The 26,095-nt window shown below is 38.5% G+C and overlaps 1 protein-coding gene and 1 long non-coding RNA gene across 3 annotated transcripts; one reads left to right on the top strand and one right to left on the bottom strand.

The window, feature by feature from the left end:
• Positions 1-9,010: 9,010 nt before the first annotated feature.
• LOC110795394 (RING-H2 finger protein ATL13) lies at positions 9,011-11,053 on the bottom strand. Its single transcript, XM_022000400.2, has one exon. It carries the CDS (start codon positions 10,816-10,818, stop codon positions 9,298-9,300), a length of 1,521 nt encoding a protein of 506 aa, XP_021856092.2. The 5' UTR covers positions 10,819-11,053; the 3' UTR covers positions 9,011-9,297.
• Positions 11,054-12,347: 1,294 nt separating this feature from the next.
• Positions 12,348-25,896, top strand: LOC110795387 (uncharacterized). 2 transcript variants are annotated; one of them, XR_008927031.1, is made up of 7 exons: positions 12,348-12,498; positions 12,750-12,910; positions 24,345-24,515; positions 24,648-24,786; positions 24,876-24,977; positions 25,051-25,159; positions 25,276-25,896. It is a non-coding gene; the product is annotated as an uncharacterized lncRNA (long non-coding RNA). The 2 variants fall into 2 exon arrangements; XR_008927032.1 differs by having other exon boundaries at positions 24,645-24,786.
• Positions 25,897-26,095: the final 199 nt, after the last annotated feature.

The raw sequence follows: 26,095 nt of genomic DNA, 5'->3' as shown, positions 1-26,095 counted from the left end.
GGCAGTGGCGTTGGGCGCAGGGGCTGCGCCTGGCGCCAATGCTGGCATCCAGTACTTCGGCAGATCACTGGTTGGTTGCTCGAAATCTGCTCTCATTTTCGAAATTGAAATTAGAGAAATCCCCAGCGGAGTCGCCAAGAATTGTAGGGGGTTTTTTGGATCTTTTTTCCCGTTTCCTGCAATGGGGGGTTTGGCACGCGGCGGTTTGTTTAGAGAACCGTTGAATTGTTTTTGCACCTCGAAGGAGTCGCCACAAAACTTATTTTAGGTCTTGTTTGAGAAGACCGCACAATGACTCTATTTTTGGATAAGGCCTTGAATCCTTGAAACGGATGGGTGAGATCCGGGCTCGGGAACGAAAATGCTTATTCGTCGAGCTTTAGAAATATTCAAGTACGTTGGCACAACATTGTTTCGAAAATAAACCCTAAGATTAGACTATGTGGGTTTGAAATTTAGAACAAAATAGAATTTCTAATTGTACGGTGGTCACTTTGCTTTAAAGATTGATTTAAGGAACCTAAGGCCGGTTTGTCCAAAAATATCTTCGTTAAGCGTGATGTAACCTTTGTATTTTGTTGTATTTAGCATGTTGGTGATGAAAGCAATAAAGAACATAAAGAAACATCACAATACTAAATAAAATGCAGAATTAGTAAATACAAGACCCCCTAGAAAAGGACTAGGGAGTAGGTCCACATTGCCTAGAAATGGACTAGGCAAGTAAAGGTGCGGAATTGAAAGTGCGAAATTGAAATTGCGGTATTGAAATTGCGGTATTGAAATTGCGGTATTGAAATTGGTATTGAAATTGCGGTATTGAAATTGCGATATTGAAATTGCGATATTGAAAGTGCATAATTGAAATTTGTACTTGGGCACATGAGATTCGAACGCCAAGCGGCTCCTTAAAAATAAGTGCGCCCGACACGAATTCAAAGCCAAAAATCTCAACTTGGGAGAGGTTGCTCAACCCAAATGTTCTAGATTTTGTATATTGAACTTGAAATCGAAAGCTTTAATATTGAAAGGTTTGAACTTGAAAAGATTGAAACTTGAACTTGAAATGATCCTAGTTTAGAGAGGTAGTTATGAACAACCCTAAATATGGTGGGATCTTTGAAATTTGAAAACTTGAACTTGTATATTAAAAAATGGAGTCTTGAATCTCAAAAGACTAAACCTTTAAATTCTAAAAGGTGTCATCTTTGATTACTCCACATTTGAAGGTGATTCTAGTTCAAAGAGATGAATGCAAACAACTTTGAACATCCTTGAATCTTGAAAATTTGTATTTTGTATTTTGAAAAAGTTTGTATTTTTGAAAAAAGCATGTATGATTGTTGCAAGTGGTGTTTTTTTATGGAAAAAAACACCAACTTGCTAATCATTTGAAATCAACATAGCATGATTGATTGAAATGGGATTCGGATTTACCTAGTTAGGCTTAGGCACGAGCTCCCAATTGCTCTTGAATTTTGGAATTTTTGTATGTGTTTTTGAAGAGTTTTGAAGCTTGTATTATGAGGAGTAATGTCAAAATTACGACGTTGTATGTGTTGTGCTCTCCTTTTTTCGATGGAAATGAGGGGTATTTATAGGAGGGAAATGGTGCAAAACGCCAGCACACGCCAGCGCCAGGCCAGCGCTGGGCGCTGCTGACGTGGGCTGAATGCCGCCAAAAAGGACGGAAAGATGCCTTCCTTGATTTGTCTTGTATGGGTGTACCTTCGTACGAATAGTACGATGTTTGGCATGTAGTGTTTTCTTGGAGGTTAAGGCTTGAATTTGCGTCTAAAAATAAACCTTTCTCGGGTTTTTGAATTCCGATTTTACGGGACGGGGCCCGGCATGCTCGGTTTTGTGGGTCGGCGCCCGAATTTGACTTGCCTTATATGATTTTGAGTGGAAAAGGCCTAGTAAGACCAATGGGATGGTCCACTAATTGAGATTGAACTTGGATTTTGAAATTGGATTTCGGAAGTTGTATTTTATACCGAGTTCCGGGAGGGGAACGGTCTCAGGGATTGGATTTTGGACTTTGGATTTCGGAGATATTCATAGCAATTGGGATTTCCGCCTGGAGTTACTCCAATCGCCTAACAAGGATAATGGTATCGTCATCATCCCAAAGGGGAGACACAAATTAGGTGTCTACAGAGTCCCACATGGAAGAAACTCTTCATATTCTCCTAGTTTATTAATTTGGGAATGGGTGTAACTCTTGTTTAAGAAAGTGTGAGAGGGGTACGGGTGGAAACCTCACACACACGCGTGCCGGGCCGGGCTCGAGTCTCGGGCCTCGGGCCGTGGGCCTTGGGCCTTGGTACTTGGGCTCTTGGGAATGCGGTTCGCGGGCGTGGGGTGGGTTTTGTGGGCAAACCCTATTCTTTTTCCTCATTCATTTCAGCCGAATCTATCTGTTGGCTTGCTTTGATTCTGATTACTTAAATCACAATTTCAGATTCTTTCAAAACACACAAAAAAATCATTCATACAGAAAACCGAAAACACAAAATTGTTCTCGGGTTTGGGCATATGTTCTGACTCCATCCGGTTTTGTGAGTGCACACAACGTCGGAGTTGCGCTAATCCTGGAGGGCGACCACATTCTGTTCTATTGCACGGGGAGGTAGCGCGAAATTGTCTTTTAGGACAGTGGGTGTCCACGACGCAACAATTGTTCTTCATTCAGTTCATCGAATCAGATAAGTTTGTTCTAATTTTGGTTTATTCGCAACAATCTAAAAGACGATTATTATGGCTTTGACTTTGAAATTCATGATTCCTGATATGTCTAAGTTAGAACCTCTTGATGGCAAGAATTATAAACGTTGGGCTGTTAGGATGCAATTCTATTTAGAACAAATTGAGATTGCTTATGTGCTTGATGATGTTGTCGAACCTGATGATGAAGCTGAATTGCATGCTTTAGAGTTGAAATTTGCTAAAGATGATAGGACATGTAAGGGCATGTTGCTGTATCATATGTCGAATGCATTGCTTGATATCTATATGGGATTTGGTCATGCTAGGGATATTTGGGATGCATTAGAAAAGAAGTATGGAACTGATGATGCTGGTACTAAGCGTTATTGTTTCATTAAGTGGTTAGGTTTTCAAGTTAAAGATGATAAACCAATTATTGATCAGATTCATGCTTATGAGAATATTTGCATTTCTATGGCTGCCGAGGGTTTGGGTATTTGTGATATTACTCTTGCTATAGTTTTAATTGAGAAACTTCCACCCTCTTGGAAAGATTTTCGTAATCAGTTGATGCATAAGAAGAAGGACCTTACCTTAGAGGAGCTTGTAGGTCACCTGAAAATTGAGGAGGAAAATCGTATTAAGGATAAGGGTCAATCTGTATTTTCCGGTTCCGCTAAGGCTAACCTTATAGAACCTAAGCCTAATGCATATTCTGATAAGTTTAAGGGAAAGGGCAGTCCTTTCAAGCCTCAAGGGAAACCAATGAAGTATAAGTTCAAAGGGAAATGTTTTGAATGTGGGAAAACTGGTCACAAGTCTGTGGATTGCAGAACCAAGAAGAAGTCGGATCAAAACCAAGCCAACCTGCTGAAGCTAATGAAGTTTCTGATCCTAACCATTTTGTTGCTGTTGTTTCAGAAGCTAATTTGACAGGTAATGTTGCTGAATGGATCGTTGATACTGGAGCAACGAGACACATCTGCACCAACAAAGACATGTTCACTACCTACGAAAAAATTGATGGTGAAAATGTCTTCATGGATAATTCAGCTTCTGCAACCGTTCAAGGTAAAGGGAAGATCGTTCTCACTCTTACCTCTGGAAAACTTATTACTCTTACCAATGTGTTGCATGTTCCAGAAATGCGTAGAAATCTGATTTCTGGTAGCTTGCTAATGAAGGATGGATTGAAGCTTTCATTTGATTCTGATAGGCTTGTTATTACTCACGATGGGGAATTTGTGGGAAAGGGTTTCTGTTATGGGGGTTTATTTACTCTTGATGTCAAACTCGAAATTATGAATAAGAATGCTAGTACTTCTTCTGTTTATATTGTCGAGTCTATTGATTTATGGCATGCAAGGTTGGGTCATCTCAACATTGCTTCAATCAAAAAGCTTAAACAACTTAACTTGATTCCCAGTTTTTCTAAAACTGATTTTGCAAAATGTGAAGTATGTGTTGAGGCCAAGTTTGCAAAGAAGCCATTTAAATCAATAGATAGACAAACTGAAGTACTAGAGCTTGTTCATAGTGACTTGGGGGATTTTAAAAATTATGAGAGCAGGGTTGGTAAAAGGTATTATATTACTTTTTTTGATGACTGCTCAAGATTTACCATGGTTTATCTTCTCAGGTCAAAAGATGAGGCTGAGGAAATGTTCCTCAAATACAAGGCCGAAGTGGAGAACCAACTTGATAGGAAGATCAAGAGACTTAGGAGTGATAGGGGTGGTCAGTATGACCCTAACACTCTTAAGGCATTTTGTGAGCAGAAGGGGATCATTCATGAGACAACGGCTCCCTACACACCCGAGCAGAACGGGATTGCTGAAAGGAAGAACAGAACATTGAAGAACATGATGAATTATATGCTTATTAGTTCTGGGTTTTTTGATAACATGTGGGGGGAAGCTATATTATCTGCTTGTCGTGTTTTGAACAGGGTACCTCACAAGAAGCTATACAAGACTCCATATGAAATATGGAAGGGTCGTGCACCTAACCTAAGTTACTTGAAAGTGTGGGGGTGTCTAGCAAAGGTGGCTATACCCAGCTTCAAAAGGGACAAGATTGGTCCTAAAACTGTTGATTGTATTTTTATTGGTTATGCTTACCAAAGTGCTGCATATCGTTTTCTTGTTAAGGGTGCTAACAATTCTTATGCAGGTGGTAACATCATTGAGGCAAGAGATGTCGAGTTTTTTGAAACTGTATTTCCTTTGAAAATATCTTGTATCAATGATGTGCCTTCTTCTAGCACTTCTTCTGGTATGCCTGTTGCTGCTCCTCCCACCTCTAATGTGAATTCTGAATTGGAGCCAAGGAGGAGCAAGAGGGCAAGAAAGGAAACCGGTTATGGTGATGATTTTATTACTGCTTTCTTAACTGAACCTTACTTGATTGATGATGATTTTTTTTATGTCTTTATTTTGGAAGATGATCCTAGGACCTATGAAGAGGCTATGAAATCTGTTGATGCAGTGTTTTGGAAATAGGCAATAGATAGTGAACTTCAGTCAATCCTAAGTAACAATACTTGGGAGTTGGTTGGTTTGCCTAGGGGTTGCAAGCCCATTACTTGTAAATGGATCTTTGGGAAAAAAATGAAATCCACTGGATCCATTGACAAGTATAAGGTTAGAATTGTGGTAAGGGGATTCACCCAAAGGCATGGTGTTGATTATTTTGATACTTACTCTCCTGTCACTAAAATTGCTACTATTAAAACTTTGATTGCTCTTGCTTGAATTCATGATCTTGTTGTGCATTAAATGGATGTTAAAACTGCATTTTTAATGGTGATCTAGATGAGGAAATTTACATGGTTCAACCAGAGAAGGCTTTATTGTTCCTGGTCAAGAGAATAAGCTAGGTTTGTAAATCAGTCAAGTCTTTGTATGGGCTTAAGCAAGCTCCAAAACAATGGCATGACAAATTTGACAAAACTATGACAGGTAATGGGTTCCATGTAAATGAAGGTGATTCTTATGTTTACTTTGAGCATGATTCTAATGGTTGTATGATTATTTGTCTTTATGTGGATGATATGTTAATTTTTGGGACTAACTTGGATCGAGTAAATGAGACAAAAAGTTTTCTAAGTTCTAAATTTGAAATGAAAGATATGGGTGAGGCATATGTGATTTTAGGAGTGAAAATCAAGAGAACTCCAAATGGCATGTGTCTTAGCCAAGCTCACTACGTTGAAAAATTACTTAAAAAGTTTAACTCTTTTGACGTCGATCCAGTTAGGACTCCCTATGATCCAAGCATCCATTAAAGAAAAATAATGGTGATCCTGTTAGCCAATCTGAAAATGCTAAGATTATTGGTAGTGTTATGTTTTTAATGAACTACACTAGACCTGACATTGCTTATTCTGTGAGTAGATTGAGCAGGTACACTCATAACCCAAGTCATGAACATTGGGATGCTTTGAAGAGATTGCTTAGGTACCTTAAGGGTACCATGGATTGGAGTTTGCACTACTCCAAGTTTCCAGGAGTTTTGGAAGGCTATTGTGATGCCAACTGGGTTTCTGGCAATGATGAAATCAACTCTACCAATGGTTATGTTTTCACCCTAGGGGGTGGAGCTGTGTCTTGGAAATCTTGTAACAATCTTGTACTACTATGTCTACTATGGAATCTGAGTTTATTGCTCTTGAATTGGCAGGTCATGAGGCAGAATGGTTGAGAAATAGTGCTTGCAGATATTCCGCTGTGGGGGAAGCCAGCTCCTTCAGTTGCACTTCATTGTGATTCGCAAGCGGTTATTGTTGTGGCAAACAACCATGCCTACAATGGGAAGAAAAGGCACATTCGTTTGAGGAACAAGACCGTCAAAGAATTGTTGTCAAGTGGGGTGATATCACTAGACTATGTAAAGTCTGAAATGAACATTGCGGATCCGTTAACGAAAGCCTGTGTAGAAAACTAGTTTTGGAAACATCGGAAGGAATGGGCTTGAAGCCCATTGAATGAATTGTAAAATAATGAACTCCTACTCACAGAGTTCAAAGGACGATATTATGTTATAATTCGGAAGCACAAATTTTATTTTTTGTCCATCCCCTAGATGTTATAATGTGCTTGCTACAACGGAAAGAGGTTGAGCATACGGCTCTTAATGAACTCATACCATATGTTTGGTGGTGTGAAGGTAGCTCACACTTGATGGGATTCACCTATGTAGGTGTGGAAGTGTGGCCGCTTCCTATGAGAATTGCGATGTGGGCTATTCTCTAGAGCACCTATGAGCATATCCAGGTCGGACGTATGGCCAGTATAAGGCGTCATTTTATTCGCGGAGAGAATATCATACATATTCAGTTGCGTGCTTTAAGTGACGGGTTTCTAACTCCCTATCAAGTTCAATACGAAAGTCACTTGGTAGGAAAGAGATCATAGCTTAAATGTCACTAAGTGTTAATTCAAGTCGAAAGACATTGGCACCTATTCAATTGTTTTGTTTTGCCCAAAACCAATATCCTTCTCTTTCTTCTTTCTTTTCGCATATTCGAACCTGTAGGGGATTGTTGGAAATTCTCATTGGGAAACACAAAGGAAAAAGAGAGTGAAAAATAAGAGAGTCCCACATGGAAGAAACTCTTCATATTCTCCTAGTTTATTAATTGGGGAATGGGTGTAACTCTTGTTTAAGAAAGTGTGAGAGTGGTATGGGTGGACACATCACAAACACACGCGCGCGCGCAGGGCCGGGCTCGGGCCTCGGGCCGTGGGCCATTGGCCTTGGGAATGCGGTTTGCGGCGTGGGGTGGGAATGCGGTTCGCGTCCGTTACAACATTGATTATTTCTGACCGTTTTTGGCTGTTGCAATCCTCTTTCATTTCAGCCGTTTCTGTCTGTTGGTTTGCTTTGATTCTGATTACTTAAATCAGAATTTCGGATTCTTTCAAAACACACAAAAAAAATCATTCACACAGAAAACAGAAAACATATTCTTTCTATCACACAAAATTGCTCTCGATTTTGGGCATATGTTCTGACTCCATCCGGCTTTGTGAGTGCACACAACGTCGGAGTTGCGCTAATCCTGGAGGGCAACCGCATTCTGTTCTACTGCACCGGGAGGTAGCGCGGAATCGTCTTTTAGGACTGTGGGTGTCCATGATGCAACAATTGTTCTTCATTCAGTTCATCGAATCAGATAAATTTGTTCTAATTTTGGTTTATTCGCAACAATATTAGAGTATGCAAAACTAACCCGATCTGTGCAGATTAAAATTCGTCACGTTAATATATTGGATATTCCAAAACTGTCTCAAATAAAAACCATACCTGAAAACGTCTCTGATATGTACTCGAATAAAAGGTCTTCTCTCCCGAATATGAACCTTACTTGGATGGACTTAGTTCGACCTATTCCAAACCGAAAGTCTCCTAACTCTATATGATCAGACTCGGATTGACTCAACCCAAACTTGAAGTAAACGGACCAGATGGTCACCCAAGTCCTAGACTAGTCACTTTAGGAAATGATGTGAAAAATCTCACTCCTTTTCAAATTTTCAACAAAAAAGGTAAAATCTATTTCTCATACTCTTTTTGTACAATTCAGAGTACTTGAACCTCAAACTCTTATATGTTGGGCTTCCTACAAATCCTTCAATCTCTTCTTGTTTGAATATTTTAAGGACCCACTAGCCCAAATACATAAATTCCAAAAACAGCTTTAATTATGCACTTAAAGACATTACAATAGAAATTTCCCTATCATCATTTAATGTACTGTAGTTGAAATGGAAGTCTTCAAGGGGAATTTATACATTGACATATTCTAGCATACTAATAACTTATTATGGAGTATTCTAAAGGTTACATATTTATCGGAAAAGAGCTTGATTAATTACTACTACCTCCGTTTCAGAAAGTTCTTTACGCTTTGGAAAATTTGTCCAAAGTATAAAAACTTTGACCGTAAATTCTCACCATTATATACATCAAAACGTCACATGTAATATCTTGTTAGATTGGTCTCGGGATGTATTTTCAGAATATCAAATTTTTATAATTTTTTCACATACGAAATTAGATTTATTATTAGTTAAATATTGCATTTGAGTCCGTGCAAATAGTAACTGTAAATATCATTTTGAAACGGAGGTAGTACTCCGTAAAAAAAAATGTAATTGTTATTAAAAAAAAATTAAGAGAATTGAAATCCATGAATAAGAATTCTCCATCCTCTTTAGACAAACGGCTATGAATAGATGGAATTTATAATCAAAGAAGGGATACAAAAAAACAATATGCAATAGACTCATAGAGCAAGTAAAAGAATCTTGAAACATAAAATAATGAGATTTAATAGTACAAAATGAAGTTTCCAATCTATTCTTTCACTAAATAAAGTGTTTAATTATCTTCCAATCACATGCACAAAATTCTGTTTTGTATCTACTTGTATATGATATGATATCATACCAATTTCAATTTCATTTTATAACCCAATATTCTACTCGAAAATCTACGAAAAAAATAGTACTAGAAAATAACAAGAACTTTACCTTATAAAATAAAACACCAATAGTTGTATGAGAAAATTTCCAAGAAAATAAGCTAAATATTTGATGAAAAGGAGGATGAATGATTATGAACAATCTTGTTTTGTCTTCCCATTAGCCAAAGAAGTGTTCTTCTAGTAGAAGATGTTGTTGTAGTTGGATTTGCAAGTGAATCAACACTATAACAACTTTGTGTCTCTTCATCAATTCCTAATTCACTCACATCTACTTCAAACTCCGAAATCGTCCTCCTCGATGACCTATCCATCTCATTCCCGTTACCATTACCATTTCCGTTGCCAATAATAACATTTCCATTACCATTTCCATTGCTAATGCCAATAACGTTCCCGTTACCGTTACCATTTCCGTTGCCTATAACGTTCCCTGATTTTTTGTTATTTTTATCTCCATTACCTCTTAACCAAATCTTCGAGATCGAAAAACTTTCTTTGTTACTAGTACTCCCACTTCCACCACCATTGTTATTATTCCCAAGAATCTCGAGGCTTCGAAAAGCGTCGATCCCGTTGAACTCCCTCCTCGAATCGCCACCTCCGTACTCCGACATTGCGGATCTTTGCCCGGCTTTTAACCCGGATTTGTTTTTAGTAGTCGTTCTCGCCTTCTTTATCGGCGTTCTTATAGGTACTTGCAATGATGTTGCGTCGTCTAAAACGTACGCAAATGATCCCATGGAGTAACACCGCCTCGAACCCAGATTATTTCCACCACCACTTCCGCCGCCAACGCCGCCGCCACCGCCACCACCACCATTTTGAGTATTATTATTATTACTACTGTTATTTGTAGTAGTAATAATATCACTACTTCCTTCACCGCCGTCCACATTTCTGAACTTCCCCAGCTTAACCGTAACAATCTTATCTTCCTTCTTCTTCGTCTTTGCAACCTCCTCCGCCGTGTCACTCCGGTTTGACCCGAATTCATCCCGATGATTCGAACTATTCCCCCTCTCCAACTCCCGGGAGCTTTCCACAGTGTTACTCCCCGATTCAAGAACACAAACAACCGGTGAGAAATTATTTGTAGCCCCAAAGTCCTGCAGCAAGCTCGCTCGACAAAGCGGGCAAGTGGAGTGAGAAAGAAGCCATGTATCAATGCAATCGACATGAAAAGCATGGCTACATTTCGGTAACAGCCTCAACTTATCATCAGGCTCGAACTCGCACAAACAGACAGCGCAATCGAAAGGGTCTTTAAGACCGATAATCGTTTTGTACTGAAAAACAGGGAGAGTGTCAATGAAAGATTGATCAACACCAGCATCGTGAAGATGGAAGAGTTGCTGTAACTGCCCTTGGAGTGCGGTCACATTTTCCAGAAATTCATCTGGGTTTCTTTGGCTAGGTCTTAGTAAAAATCTAACTAAAAGGTGAAGTAATCCCGAAACGAAAAATATTATTGCCAGGATGATTATGATTAGGATGATACTTGGGTTGATTTTGTTGTCTAAATTTAAGGCTGAAGGCTGAAAACTTTTGTGGTGCGGTGGTGGTGGTGGAAGTAGGGGTGGCCGCGGTGGCGGAGGTAGTAACATTGATGGATGCTCCATTTCTTTTAGATGGGTTTTTTACAAATGAACAATGTACTCTAAATATGAAGAAAATATGGGATTTTTTTAATTTTTTTTTTTATGAAAGAAAACAAAATAGAGAGAAAAGGAAGGAAATGGAAGTCAAAGGGGGAGAGGAGGGGAGGGAGATGGTGATGTAAGTGGGTAGCAATAAATGGAAATCAGTGAATTTGAAATTGAAATGAATCTACCAAAATAGAGGAAAGAGAGGAGGGGGGAGGGAATTGATAAATCCAAGGAAAATTTTGCTTCTTCCAAGGAAATCCACATTTTTTTAAAGGTGATTTCCTTGGAAGAAGTGAAATTCTTCCTTGGATTTATCATTTCCCGAGGGGGGAGGGTAATTAATTATGTAATAAAGATCTGATTAAGGAATTACCAAAAAAAATTATTTTTATTGAGAGTCATAAATTATTGATAGTGAGGGAGAAAGACAGGGGAGGGGGGGAATTTAATGAGGAGGGTGGTTTTTTTTTTATATATTTAAATTAAATTTTGGGGGGAAGAGAATGGAAAGATTATGACTTTTATGTATTTTCTCACCAAATGTGAGGGTTGTTAGGTTGACTTGAAGTGGCCAACATTTGGGCATCATATCCGATGATTCATTTATGTAGTATTAAAAGGGTAATAGATTAAAGTTTTTCTAAATAATACTCCCTCCGTAAGAGTTATATGTTAGCAGGTACAACGAGGAAGTATTTTTGCATATCTGATATATGCTTGTTAGTGTATATCATAGCATAAGACAAAAGTAGAAAGAAGATAAAAAAAAATGTACTTTTTTAAACAAAAATGATACTCCCTCCGTTTCTTTTTGTTTGTTACGTTTGGACTTTTGCACGTTTATTAACGTATAATAAAGATTCTTTTTCTTTTTATTAAAACAATTAACCCAAGTAAAAACTCAATCCACTAATCATTACAACAACCAATAAGATTGCTTTATTTATCAAAATAAACCAATAATGGAAAAGCACAAAGATTGCTAACTTAACATAGTTAGGAAATAGTAAAGAAATTGAATGAGTTGAAAAAATTGGACCAATTAAAATTAAAAGTTGGCACAAAAAATGATAGTATAATAAGTTTATAAAAGGAAAGATTCCCCTATGTAACAAACATTGTGAAACACCCTAAAAGGAATACGTAACAAACAAAAAGAAACGGAGGAAGTACTTTTTTTTACAAAATGGTACGGAGTACTTTTTTTTATAGAATGGTACTTCATTTTTTTTGTCATTTAGCTATTTCTCTTTTAGCTGATATCTGTGTTGCCACACATATCTAATATACGAAAAAAAACGACCCCCCGGTATAACCGTACAAGTATTGAGAAAGAAAAGTTGAATGTAATATCTCTATTATATAAGCCAAGAGCTGAGGGCTTTTCCGTAACATCACTTTTTATGTCCACCAAGTAATTTACAGAAATACCCTCAGCTCTTTCACCATTACATTTTATTGTTATTCCTCTCTCTCTCCAAAAATAAAGAAACGGTCAAATGGCTTCCGAATCTCTATCCTTGATTGAAACCTTCTAATGTCTCACTCCAAAATTAGAACCAATTCTTCTGCTCTTCAATGGCTTTCACCGCCTCAGACCTCCAACAAAACGTCCCCGTTTTAGTCCTCTCTCATGTCCAATCTCATTCTCAAGTAATTAATACAATCAATTCAATTTTTTTTCATCAATTTTGTGGTTTCTTTGGATTTGATTCTGTTTTTCCGACCCCGATTTTAGAAACCAAGGATTTTAAATGCTATTTTGTTTTCGTTTTTGCAATTTTCATTACGAGGTTTTGCTTTTGATTAGGTTTTAGAAATCTGATTTGGATTCCTAATAGGTTTTAGAAATCTGATTTGGATTCCTTATAAGTTTTGCTTTTGTCTTTTTTCTAATGTATTAGCTTCAAATCAAACAATCGGAAGGTGAGAAGAAGAAAACGATGACGTCTGGGTTTTTCGGAGATGTGTTCTACGGCGGAGGTGGTGCAGGGACCGGCGGAGCGAGGGCGGGGATGGCGAGTTTCCGACAACAACAACAATAATAACAGCAGCAACAACCGCGGTGAGTTTCATTTGATTTAAATTTATCAATTTGTTTTTACTAATTTAATTTTACCAATTTGAGATATTTTTTTATGGGACTTGATAGTTGCTTGGTTGATTTTGGTGAAAATAGTTCCACAATTTGATGTTTGTATCACCTTCAAGATGTTTGTATCAACCTCAATACCAAATTTCTTTATCAAATTGTCATACTGATTCACAAATGTGGAACATCTTCAGAACTTTCATTTCTTTCCGAAGTTAGGGACAAGTTGTAAAAAACACTTACAATTTGAAGGGTAGGATTAGTCGAAAAGGCGATTTTCGCCTTCTCAATGTCACATGTTAGGTTATGATACATATGACATTTACATAGATCATGCGGAAACAACCATTAACCCAGGAAACATATTATTTACACATAATCATATAGCATAATTAGATGCATACTCTTTGTTGCGTGCCTTCCCTAGCTGCGCCCGAACCGAACAAGAACAAGTCTTTTAGGACTCCAAGTGTCGTCCCTCCGTAGAAAGTCCACAGCACGTCCGGATCCGCCTTAAGATTGACCAACTAGAATCGCCCTTAAGGTACTCAGAAAATTCGGCACTTTTGGGGCAAGATGGGTGTTTGAATTTTCTCTCAAAAACTCACTTTTGAATACTTTGAAAACTTGTGTATAAATTATGACCCCTAGGCCTTTATTTATAGAGTTATGGAAAAGGAATCGTAATCCTAGTAGGATGCGAATTAATTGGAATTAGAATTCTACATGAATTCTACTTAATCAATTTATCCAATAGGAATAGACATTTAATCATACACTGACTCTTGCAGATTCAGGAATCTCGCATGAGCTCAAACTCACACACACACGGCAGCCACAAGGGCTGCCCACGCATGCGAGCAGCAGCCCACGCAGCGCGGCCCACGCATGCGCGGCCTTGTGCGCGCTGGGCTGTGGCGTGCGTGCTTGCTGGGCGATGGCCTGGCTTCGTGCTGGGCCTTCGTCCGGCAGGCCTCGTCCGATGCTAATTCGTACGATACGCTTCCGATTAAATTTCCATTTCCGGAATCTATTTCCGATACGAACAATATTTAATATTTCCGATTCCGGAATTAATTTCCGTTTCGAACAAATATTTAATATTTCCGTTTCCGGAATTATTTTCCGATTCCGGTAATATTTCCGATTCTGACAATATTTCCGTTTCCGGTAATATTTCCGATTCTGGTAATATTTCCATTTCCAATAATATTTTCCGATACGTACCATGTTTCCGTTTCCGGCAACATCTACGACTTGGATAATATTCATATTTCCGATACGATCCATATTTCCGTTTCCGGCAATATCATCGTTTCCGGAGTATTCATTTCTTGCCTGTGACGATCTTAGCTCCCACTGAAACCAAGATCCGTCGGTTCCGAATATTCATAGATGGAGTATTTAATGCCATTAAATACTTGATCCGTTTACGTACTATTTGTGTGACCCTACGGGTTCAGTCAAGAGTAAGCTGTGGATTAATATCATTAATTCCACTTGAACTGAAGCGGCCTCTAGCTAGGCATTCAGCTCACTTGATCTCACTGAATTATTAACTTGTTAATTAATACTGAACCGCATTTATTAGACTTAACATAGAATGCATACTTGGACCAAGGGCATTATTTCCTTCAGTCTCCCACTTGTCCTTAGGGACAAGTGTGCATTTCCTAATTCCTTTGTCGCTCGATGCTTGCTCTTGAACATAAGGTAAGAGTTGTCATCCTTATTATGTCCAGAGGTGTTCCTCGGTTTCAGAGTTCAACTGATCAAATAAACAGATAATCATAGCCTATGATTCATCCGAGCACGGCCATGCATTTCACAGTTTCTAGCTCTCCGAGTGGCCTTGTACAACTTTTAAGCATCTCATCCCGATTTATGGGAGGACAATCCCAATCTTGCGATCTTGAGATTAGACTTCGTTTGATAGGTGATTACCTGAGCGTTGCCTTTATAGCCTCCTTTTACGGTGCGACGGTTGGTCAACGTCAAAGCAACCAGTTCTCAAACAAGTAATCTCAAATCACTCAGGTATTGAGGATTTAGTGTCTAATAATTTAATGAAATTTACTTATGACAGACTTTCATCTCTTACAGTAAAGTTTCATAGGTCTTGTCCGATACTAGTCTTCCCAAAGTAAGTATCTATGCAAATGATTATGACATTGCCATGTCCACATAGTTCAAGAAACAGAACTACTAGTCATCTTGCATTCTAATCGTCTAACGTTTTCTATGCGTCCAATTTTATAGAAAACTCCGATTAGGGACCATTTTCAACCTTTGACATTCAAGTTCACTTGATAGACATTTCTTAGTCACAGGACTGGTCCTGACAGTCTATCTTGAATATATCGTCAAGTTGAAGGGACTCGTCATTTAATAAACCACAAATTAAATGGAAAAATGAATTCCTTTCATTTATTGTGAATGATTAACCAATAATGTTTTACAAAGATTTAAACTCTAAAACTTTAAAACATTAAACAGAGACATCAAAGCCATTCTCCAATATGCTTGATTCCCATAGCTGCAGTGTGCGAGTTGTGCTTCGCTTGCGGCAGAGGTTTAGTTAATGGATCTGATATGTTGTCATCAGTTCCAATTTTGCTTATCTCGACTTCTTTTCTTTCAACGAACTCTCGTAGAAGGTGAAATCTACGAAGTACATGCTTGACTCTCTGGTGGTGTCTAGGCTCTTTTGCCTGTGCAATAGCTCCGTTATTATCACAATACAGGGCTATTGGTCCTTTAATGGAGGGGACTACACCAAGTTCTCCTATGAACTTCCTTAGCCATATAGCTTCCTTTGCTGCTTCATGTGCAGCAATGTACTCCGCTTCAGTTGTAGAATCCGCAATGGTGCTTTGCTTAGCACTTTTCCAGCTTACTGCTCCTCCGTTAAGGCAGAAGACAAACCCAGACTGTGATCTGAAATCATCTTTGTCGGTTTGGAAACTTGCGTCCGTATAGCCTTTAACAATTAATTCATCATCTCCACCATAGACCAGGAAGTCATCTTTGTGCCTTTTTAGGTACTTCAGAATGTTCTTGGCAGCAGTCCAATGCGCCTCTCCTGGGTCTGACTGGTATCTGCTCGTAGCACTGAGTGCGTACGCAACATCCGGGCGTGTACATATCATAGCATACATTATTGAACCAATCAATGATGCATATGGAATCCCATTCATTCGTCTACGCTCATCAAGTGTTTTTGGGCACTGAGTCTTGCTTAGAGTCATTCCATGAGACATGGGTAGGTAGCCTCGTTTGGAGTCCGCCATCTTGAACCTATCAAGCACCTTATTTATATAAGTGCTTTGACTAAGTCCAATCATCTTTTTAGATCTATCTCTGTAAATCTTGATGCCCAATATGTACTGTGCTTCCCCTAGATCCTTCATCGAAAAACATTTCCCAAGCCAAATCTTGACAGAGTTCAACATAGGAATGTCATTTCCGATAAGCAATATGTCGTCGACATATAATACTAGGAAAGCAATTTTGCTCCCACTGACCTTCTTGTATACACAAGATTCGTCTGCGTTCTTGATGAAACCAAAGTCACTGACCGCTTCATCAAAACGTATATTCCAGCTCCTGGATGCCTGCTTCAATCCGTAGATTGATTTCTTTAGCTTGCATACCTTTTTAGCATTCTTTGGATCCTCAAAACCTTCAGGCTGTGTCATAAACACAGTTTCTGTTAAAACGCCGTTTAAGAAAGCAGTTTTGACATCCATCTGCCATATTTCGTAATCGTAATATGCAGCGATTGCTAACATTATTCGAATAGACTTTAGCATTGCAACTGGTGAAAAGGTTTCATCGTAATCCACACCGTGGACTTGCCTGTAACCTTTCGCAACCAATCTAGCTTTGAAAACTTCAAGTTTCCCATCCTTGTCCTTTTTCAGTTTGAAAACCCATTTGCTTCCAATGGCTTGGTAGCCATCTGGCAAATCGACCAAATCCCATACTTGGTTTTCAGACATGGAGTCTAATTCAGATTGCATGGCTTCTTGCCATTGCTTGGAGCTAGGGCTCGTCATAGCTTGCTTGTAAGTCGCAGGTTCATCACTTTCAAGTAATAGAACGTCATAGCTCTCGTTCGTCAAAATACCTAAGTACCTTTCCGGTTGAGATCTATATCTTTGCGATCTACGCGGGGTAACATTTCTAGATTGACCATGATTCTCACCAGATTCTTCTAAAGATCTCTGAGTTTCATCCTGAATGTCATCTTGAGCATTCTCTAGAGTTTGTTGTTCGACTCGAATTTCTTCGAGGTCTACTTTTCTCCCACTTGTCATTTTGGAAATGTGATCTTTCTCCAAAAAGACACCATCTCGAGCAACAAACACTTTGTTCTCAGATGTATTGTAGAAGTAATACCCCTTTGTTTCCTTTGGATAGCCCACAAGGATACATTTGTCAGATTTTGGATGAAGTTTGTCTGAAATTAATCGTTTGACGTATACTTCACATCCCCAAATCTTAAGAAAAGACACATTTGGAGGCTTTCCAAACCATAATTCGTATGGAGTCTTTTCGACAGCTTTAGACGGAGCTCTATTTATAGTGAGTGCAGCTGTATTTAGTGCATGTCCCCAAAATTCTAATGGAAGTTCGGCCTGACCCATCATTGACCTGACCATGTCTAGCAAGGTTCTGTTCCTCCGTTCTGACACACCGTTCCATTGTGGTGTTCCAGGAGGAGTCAATTCTGATAGAATTCCACATTCTTTCAGATGGTCATCAAATTCATAGCTCAGATATTCACCGCCTCTATCAGACCGCAGTGCCTTGATCTTCTTGCCTAATTGATTCTCTACTTCACTCTGAAATTCCTTGAATTTGTCAAAGGATTCAGACTTATGCTTCATTAGGTAGACATAACCATACCTACTGAAGTCATCAGTGAAAGTGATAAAGTAGCTGAAACCACCTCTAGCATTTGTACTCATTGGTCCACATACATCTGTATGGATTAAACCCAATAGTTCATTTGCTCTTTCTCCAACTTTAGAGAAAGGTTGCTTTGTCATTTTGCCAAGTAAACATGATTCGCATTTACCATAATCCTCTAAGTCAAATGGTTCTAGAATTCCTTCCCTTTGAAGTCTTTCTAAGCGTTTCAAGTTTATATGGCCTAATCGACAATGCCACAGATAGGTGAGATCTGAATCATCCTTTTTGGCCTTTTTGGTATTTATGTTATATACTTGTTTGTCGTGATCTAATAAATAAAGTCCATTGACTAATCTAGCAGATCCATAAAACATCTCTTTAAAATAAAACGAACAACTATTGTCTTTTATTATAAAGGAAAATCCCTTAGCATCTAAGCAAGAAACTGAAATGATGTTTTTAGTAAGACTTGGAACATGGAAACATTCTTCCAGTTCCAAAACTAGCCCGGAGGGCAACGACAAATAGTAAGTTCCTACGGCTAATGCAGCAATCCGTGCTCCATTTCCCACTCGTAGGTCGACTTCTCCCTTGCTTAACTTTCTACTTCTTCTTAGTCCCTGTGGATTGGAACATAAGTGTGAGCCACAACCTGTATCTAATACCCAAGAAGTTGAATTAGCAAGTATACAGTCTATAACGAAAATACCTGAAGATGGAACGACTGTTCCGTTCTTCTGATCTTCCTTTAGCTTCAAGCAATCTCTCTTCCAATGCCCCTTCTTCTTGCAGTAGAAGCATTCGGATTCAGAAGTGGGTTGACTGACCTTCCTCTTTGCAGATTTGGCGCCAGTTTGCTTAGTTGGGCTGGCCTTGTTGCCGCCTTTCTTAGCATTCCTCTTCTTTCCAGATTTCTTGAACTTGCCCCCACGCACCATAAGCACATCTTGCTTATCACTTTTGAGCGTTTTTTCAGCGGTCTTCAGCATACCGTGAAGCTCAGTGAGCGTTTTGTCCAGACTATTCATACTGTAGTTCAGTTTGAACTGATCATACCCGCTATGAAGAGAATGGAGGATGGTGTCTATAGCCATTTCCTGAGAAAATTGCTGATCCAGCCGACTCATATTCTCAATGAGTCCAATCATTTTGAGAACATGTGGACTTACGGGCTCGCCTTTCTTAAGCTTGGTCTCAAGAATTTGCCTATGAGTCTCGAATCTTTCGACTCGAGCCAGATCTTGGAACATGTTCTTCAACTCACTGATGATTGTGAAAGCATCTGAGTTGATGAACGTTTTCTGCAGATCCGCACTCATGGTGGCGAGCATTAGACATTTCACATCCTTGTTGGCATCAATCCAACGATTGAGGGCTGCCTGAGTGATCCCGTCGCCTGGAGCTTCGGGCATCGCCTCATCTAGGACATACTCCTTTTCTTCCTGCATAAGAACTATTTGCAAGTTCCTTTGCCAGTCAAGGAAGTTTTTCCCGTTCAACTTCTCCTTTTCGAGAATTGATCGAATGTTGAATGAATTGTTGTTTGCCATATTAAAAACTACAATTGAAAAGAATAAACAAATAAATAACCATTCACAGTTTCTCTTAATAAACTTAAATTCTAGCATTCATGCATAATTCAATGTTTATTAAGCATTTTATTCAAGTTATGTGTTCCGGCAGGTGTGAATAAAATGATTCCAAGATCCTAAAATCATTGAAGAACTAAGCACAGTTTGTCGACTTAATCCTAGAACATCTTAGGTAAGCAAAAGCCTTTTGCTAATAGTCTAGAAACTATTCTTGGTTGATAGGTACGTCTAAGAACTTATTAGGTAAACCTATCGAATTTGCCACGACATAAAAGGACTCCTTACTTATATCGTTGAGTTTCACCAAAACTAACATGTATCACAATTATTTGTGTACCTTGCCCCTTTAGGACCAATAAGTAACACCTCGCTGAGCGAAAACTATTACTAGATTGATGTAAAGGATATCCAAGCAAGTGTATATTTTGGCATGGCACCTTTTAACTCAATTTTTAAGTTTGGAACTTAAGGCTCTTACTATGTTGGTTAGATTTTAAGTGAACTAAAATCCTTAATCATGCAACATAATCAAGCTTTTGATCTCATGCATTCTAAGACATATTTAAAGCAATAAATAACTTAAAACATGCATAAGATATTTGTGATCTAGTATGGCCCGACTTCATCTTGAAGCTTTGACTTCAAAGTCCGTCTTGAAAATCTCCGTGGGAGGCACCATTTTCTTCAAATAGGATAAGTTATAACTAATTACAACTATTTGATGGTACGCAGACCATATTTGAATTGAAAAACAACTTTGGTACTTTAGACCAATTACATTCAAATTAATGGTACGCAGACCATATTTTCTATCCTATTTGGGCCATACTAGTCACTTCATAACCTGCAAAACAGTACATATACAATATATACCATTCACCCATTCATTATCATGAATGGCCCACATAGCTGGTTAGTAAAACACATTATGCATCACGTAAACATTTGCAGCAATTAATCAAGGTCACCAATAATCTACCAATTATTCAGTCCTTATTAATTCTAATCGAGTTGTTTTAACCTTAAGGATTTGTAGACCTAATCAAGAGTTTATGACTAAAAGCACTCCCACTCAAACCAATAAATTCATATGCTTTACTAATTTTAAACATAAAATTGTATTTCTAGTCTAACCGGAAACATACAAATTTAATTAAAATTTAAATCTCATATAAATTTATAATTGAATCCAAAATTTAATTTAATTTCAGTCGCATTTAAATTAATTCATGATTTTAATTTTAGTAAAATAATTAGAATAAATTCCATTTATTATAATTATAATATTCAAAATTAAAATCCAAGAAATTAATTCAAATTATTAATTTTAAAATTAATTAAAATTACGTGAACTGAAATTTTCAAATTAAACATTCAAAACGATCTAATCGTAACGCAAACACCCTACGCGTTGCACGCCCATGGGCTGTACGCACACAGCCATTGCTGGCCATGTGCGCGCAGCCCATGCGCTCGTTGCATAGCTGCTGCTGTCCCATACGCAAGCCTCCGCACAGCGCCCCATCGCACGCGAGCTATCGCTCGCAGTGCGCGCGCGAGATCGCTCGCTGGGCGCGCTGGTTCGCTCGCTGGCGCGCGAGATCGCTCGCTGGCGCGCGAGATCGCTCGCTGGTGCGCGCGAGCCATCGCTCGCTGGCGCGCGAGATCGCTCGCTGCGCGCGCGCGAGCCATCGCTCGCTGGTGCGCGACATCGCTCGCTGGGCGGGCGACGTCGCGCGCTGTGCGCGCGAGTGATGCTGTGCGCAGCGCTCGTGGCACGCGAGCTTGCGCTCGCTGCGCACGAGGCTGCGCGCTGTTGTGCGAGGCAGCGCGCGCTGTGGCGCAGCTCGCTTGCTGCCCACACGCGACTGCCTTGGCTCGCCCCTCGCCCATGCCCATCCGTTCATTGCTCGTGGCACACGACACAAGGCAGGGCTGCTGCCTTGTGCTCGTGCACTACGCCCTTGCTCATTGCATTCGTGCCGCACGGGCGACGAGCTCCCTTGCTCGTCGTCGCATGCCCGCATTATACAACACCCCTTAAGGGTAACACGAAGCGTCCATTGCTTCGTGCGTGCAAGTTATTTGAACGAATCGCATAAAAATTTAAAATTTATATTTAAAATTAATGACAAATTAATAAATAATATAAATTTCATAATTTTAGGGCGAAAAATCGAAAATTTATTATCCAATTGATTTCCGATTGATATGGATTCAAGTCTAGGTCATAAAAATTTAAAATTTATCGTAAATTTACAATTTTTATGGTGGTTTTTAATCATAGGTTTCTAATTAAATTACAATTAATTATGAAAATCAAATTAATTCTAAATTATTCTAATTTTCAACAAATTAATCATAATTACAAATTAGATTGCATAATTAACAAGACTAGGCATTCAAACTTGTTAAACATATGCAGTAGGTCAATCAAAAATTCAAGATTTATCAACAGGAATCGCAAATATTTAATTTAACATCTTAAATTTACGAAATTTTGCATCCGAAAAACTAAAACCTTCGAAAAGTCATAGTTAGGCTTCGAATTTGAGAATTCTGGGTTCGGCAGAAAAATACTATTTTTGTCAAAATTTTAGAATGCCTTTTACATGCGGAATTGACACAAAAATCACTCAATTCGGATGAGTAATGAAGAAACTGCCGAAAAACTGCGTACATATAATTAAATAAACGCAATTTGCAATTAATTAACAATTACGAAAATTAATCACCCCTTTTAATTCTTGCAAATTTGTAATATTTAACCATGTTCATGCAATTTAGATTATGAAAATAATAAGGGGCTCGTGATACCACTGTTAGGTTATGATACATATGACATTTACATAGATCATGCGGAAACAACCATTAACCCAGGAAACATATTATTTACACATAATCATATAGCATAATTAGATGCATACTCTTTGTTGCGTGCCTTCCCTAGCTGCGCCCGAACCGAACAAGAACAAGTCTTTTAGGACTCCAAGTGTCGTCCCTCCGTAGAAAGTCCACAGCACGTCCGGATCCGCCTTAAGATTGACCAACTAGAATCGCCCTTAAGGTACTCAGAAAATTCGGCACTTTTGGGGCAAGATGGGTGTTTGAATTTTCTCTCAAAAACTCACTTTTGAATACTTTGAAAACTTGTGTATAAATTATGACCCCTAGGCCTTTATTTATAGAGTTATGGAAAAGGAATCGTAATCCTAGTAGGATGCGAATTAATTGGAATTAGAATTCTACATGAATTCTACTTAATCAATTTATCCAATAGGAATAGACATTTAATCATACACTGACTCTTGCAGATTCAGGAATCTCGCATGAGCTCAAACTCACACACACACGGCAGCCACAAGGGCTGCCCACGCATGCGAGCAGCAGCCCACGCAGCGCGGCCCACGCATGCGCGGCCTTGTGCGCGCTGGGCTGTGGCGTGCGTGCTTGCTGGGCGATGGCCTGGCTTCGTGCTGGGCCTTCGTCCGGCAGGCCTCGTCCGATGCTAATTCGTACGATACGCTTCCGATTAAATTTCCATTTCCGGAATCTATTTCCGATACGAACAATATTTAATATTTCCGATTCCGGAATTAATTTCCGTTTCGAACAAATATTTAATATTTCCGTTTCCGGAATTATTTTCCGATTCCGGTAATATTTCCGATTCTGACAATATTTCCGTTTCCGGTAATATTTCCGATTCTGGTAATATTTCCATTTCCAATAATATTTTCCGATACGTACCATGTTTCCGTTTCCGGCAACATCTACGACTTGGATAATATTCATATTTCCGATACGATCCATATTTCCGTTTCCGGCAATATCATCGTTTCCGGAGTATTCATTTCTTGCCTGTGACGATCTTAGCTCCCACTGAAACCAAGATCCGTCGGTTCCGAATATTCATAGATGGAGTATTTAATGCCATTAAATACTTGATCCGTTTACGTACTATTTGTGTGACCCTACGGGTTCAGTCAAGAGTAAGCTGTGGATTAATATCATTAATTCCACTTGAACTGAAGCGGCCTCTAGCTAGGCATTCAGCTCACTTGATCTCACTGAATTATTAACTTGTTAATTAATACTGAACCGCATTTATTAGACTTAACATAGAATGCATACTTGGACCAAGGGCATTATTTCCTTCATCACAAACTCCAGCCTTAATAGAGTAACCCTTAGACAATAACTGTTCAACAATCCTTTTACCAGTACTTCCAGTTGCTCCTACTACAAATATCGTCTTCTGGGTACTCCCTCCAACTTCTCTAGCCTCCTTAATTTCACTTTCTTCCATCTAAAACAGAACACGGAATACAAATTTTGTCAAAACTCAGTTCATTATGTCAATTTAATAAGAATTTAACAAGCGGGTTTTTCTGGAATTTAATTTTTTGAGTTAAATTCTTAGAGAAATTAACCATAATGTCAAAAAAAACCAATGAATTTAACAGGAATTTCAGTATCTGGGTTTCTGTGGGGTTGGAATTGTGAGTGGAATAGTACTTCAATATATGGCTGTAAAAATTATCGACCGAGCTATAAAAATTACTCAATACTGTTTGCAACAGTTATTATCTGAATCGATTGATTTCTGGGAATATTTGTTGTTTTGATGCTTTATATGATTCTATGTTCATTTTCCCGTGAGTAAGATTCCGGGTTTCGTTGACTTTTGCTGGTAATTTGATATTTAGGTTAAAAATGACTAAATATCAACTATTTTGTTGTAGAAATATGACAGAGATGTTGTATTGATATCGATATTAAAGTTCCCAGAATTTTCATTAACCTAGCTTCTTTAATTCAATTCAATTTTAATAAAATTATGTGATTTCTCAGAATTTTCATCAATCTTTGTTTGAATTTGGTTGAATATTTTGCAGGTCGAAGTTGAAGGATGGTTCTGTTATATTTTTTGAGAGAATATCACGTGAGGAATCCGAAAAAGTTGAGACGATTAGCTTCGAGAAGAGCAGTGATACGATGCCCTGTCAACTAATCGCTCGATGCTTATGGATTTTGTTGTTGCTCAATACTGTGAGATGAAGGTTAAGGTATTTTTTGCGTTTTTTCTCTCTCTCTTTAGCTGAAGAATCATGAGTGAATTAGTCCGTTTCTACCAAATTTATGTCAAATTGTTCTTAATGTATTTGATTATGATTTTTCGGTATATTATGGACAAGAAGGGGTAGTTTTTGCGCTGTCAGGCTTTGTAAACCCTGAGCGAGGTATTTTGCTGTCACAAGCTTTAGAAATGGGGGCTCGATAATTTTTACAGCCATATATTGGAGTAAATTTACAGCCATATATTCCATCCCGAGCGAGGTATAATGTTGGTAATTAGATTGTTTTGAATGTTTAGAGCTAGGTTAATTAATTTAGCAGCCTTCTGATAACTTTTCTCTGGTTCTCAGCTCACACCAGGTTAATAACTCAAGAGAGCACTGGAAAAGAGCTGCACATTCAGTCAAAAAATTAAATGATGATGGAACATTAAGAATACAATCTACCATCAAGTAAGCATAAGCCTATCTTGATCGATGGTCTGTTTCACTTTGTACTCAACTAATTAGCATTTACTGATGACAGTAAAAGAGTCTGTGTAAATGAAACGACACAGAGTCAATGTATCACAACATCATCGGTGAAGAATGCTGAATTTGATTTATTGTGTCAAGTCTGCTTTTTAAACTTAAGGGTACGTTTTTTGTTACCTGCCTTTCTCGATGCAGAACCTTTTTTGTTACCTGAACCAATGTTTGCTTGATGCAGATGCTAAACAAGTGTGTGTGTGTGTGTGTGGGACACTTGCAGATACTTATATGTTAGACAAGGAAACAAAGGAAAAGATGAACTCCTTATCAAATAAGTGCCTCAATCAGCTTGAATCTTTGCACATTGAGCACGGCAAAAGTCTCACAACCATTCAGAACCAATTGGAAGTGTACCTTATTAAGCATTACATCTATTTACAAGGTAGGTGAGCAGGCAACACCGGAGAAAAGAGTTGTCGTTCCCTCTATGAATGTCAATCTACATGTAGATGTTGGGGAAAGATCAGAACCTCTACAGGCCGAAACCAAGACACTGCCACCACATCATTAGAATACAGATTGGCTTAGCAGGGCTCCCTTTGCAAACATTAACTAAGATGTTTGTATCAACTTCTATAGATAGGGGAAAATAACACCAGATTGAAGTTGTAATTGACCTCTCTTACTTACTAAATAGTCTATTAATTGAACTTTTTGCAAGCTTGGCAACTATAGCCTCTTGAATATATATGTGTCCTTCATTTTCAGTAGAGTAGGTTGTCTGTTTTGGTGTTGAATGTTTCATGGGTTGATAATGGGATTGTAATAGTTACATTTTATTTTTGAGATTTAGGGAAGATTCATAGTTACTACAGTGTTCTTGATTGATCTATGGATGCTTCATAGCACGATATGAATTTACAATTCAAGATGCTTCATAGCAAGATGTGAATTTGTAACTATGAAAATACAGTGTTACTACAGTGTTCTTGATTATGTTCAAATTCACAGTTACTAATCTATAAATCAAGATGCTTCATAGCAAGATGTGAATTTGTTGGGCTCTCGATTTCACCATTCCGTCAATCTTTGTGACCTGC

Source organism: Spinacia oleracea, chromosome 2 (assembly GCF_020520425.1).
Source record: "Spinacia oleracea cultivar Varoflay chromosome 2, BTI_SOV_V1, whole genome shotgun sequence".
Taxonomy (NCBI): Eukaryota; Viridiplantae; Streptophyta; class Magnoliopsida; order Caryophyllales; family Amaranthaceae; genus Spinacia; species Spinacia oleracea.
This window is presented reverse-complemented; position numbering and strand designations above follow the sequence as displayed.

Coding starts and splice junctions, on each gene's coding strand:
- LOC110795394 (XM_022000400.2), bottom strand. CDS start 10,818: ATGGAGCATCCATCAATGTTACTACCTCCGCCACCGCGGCCACCCCTA.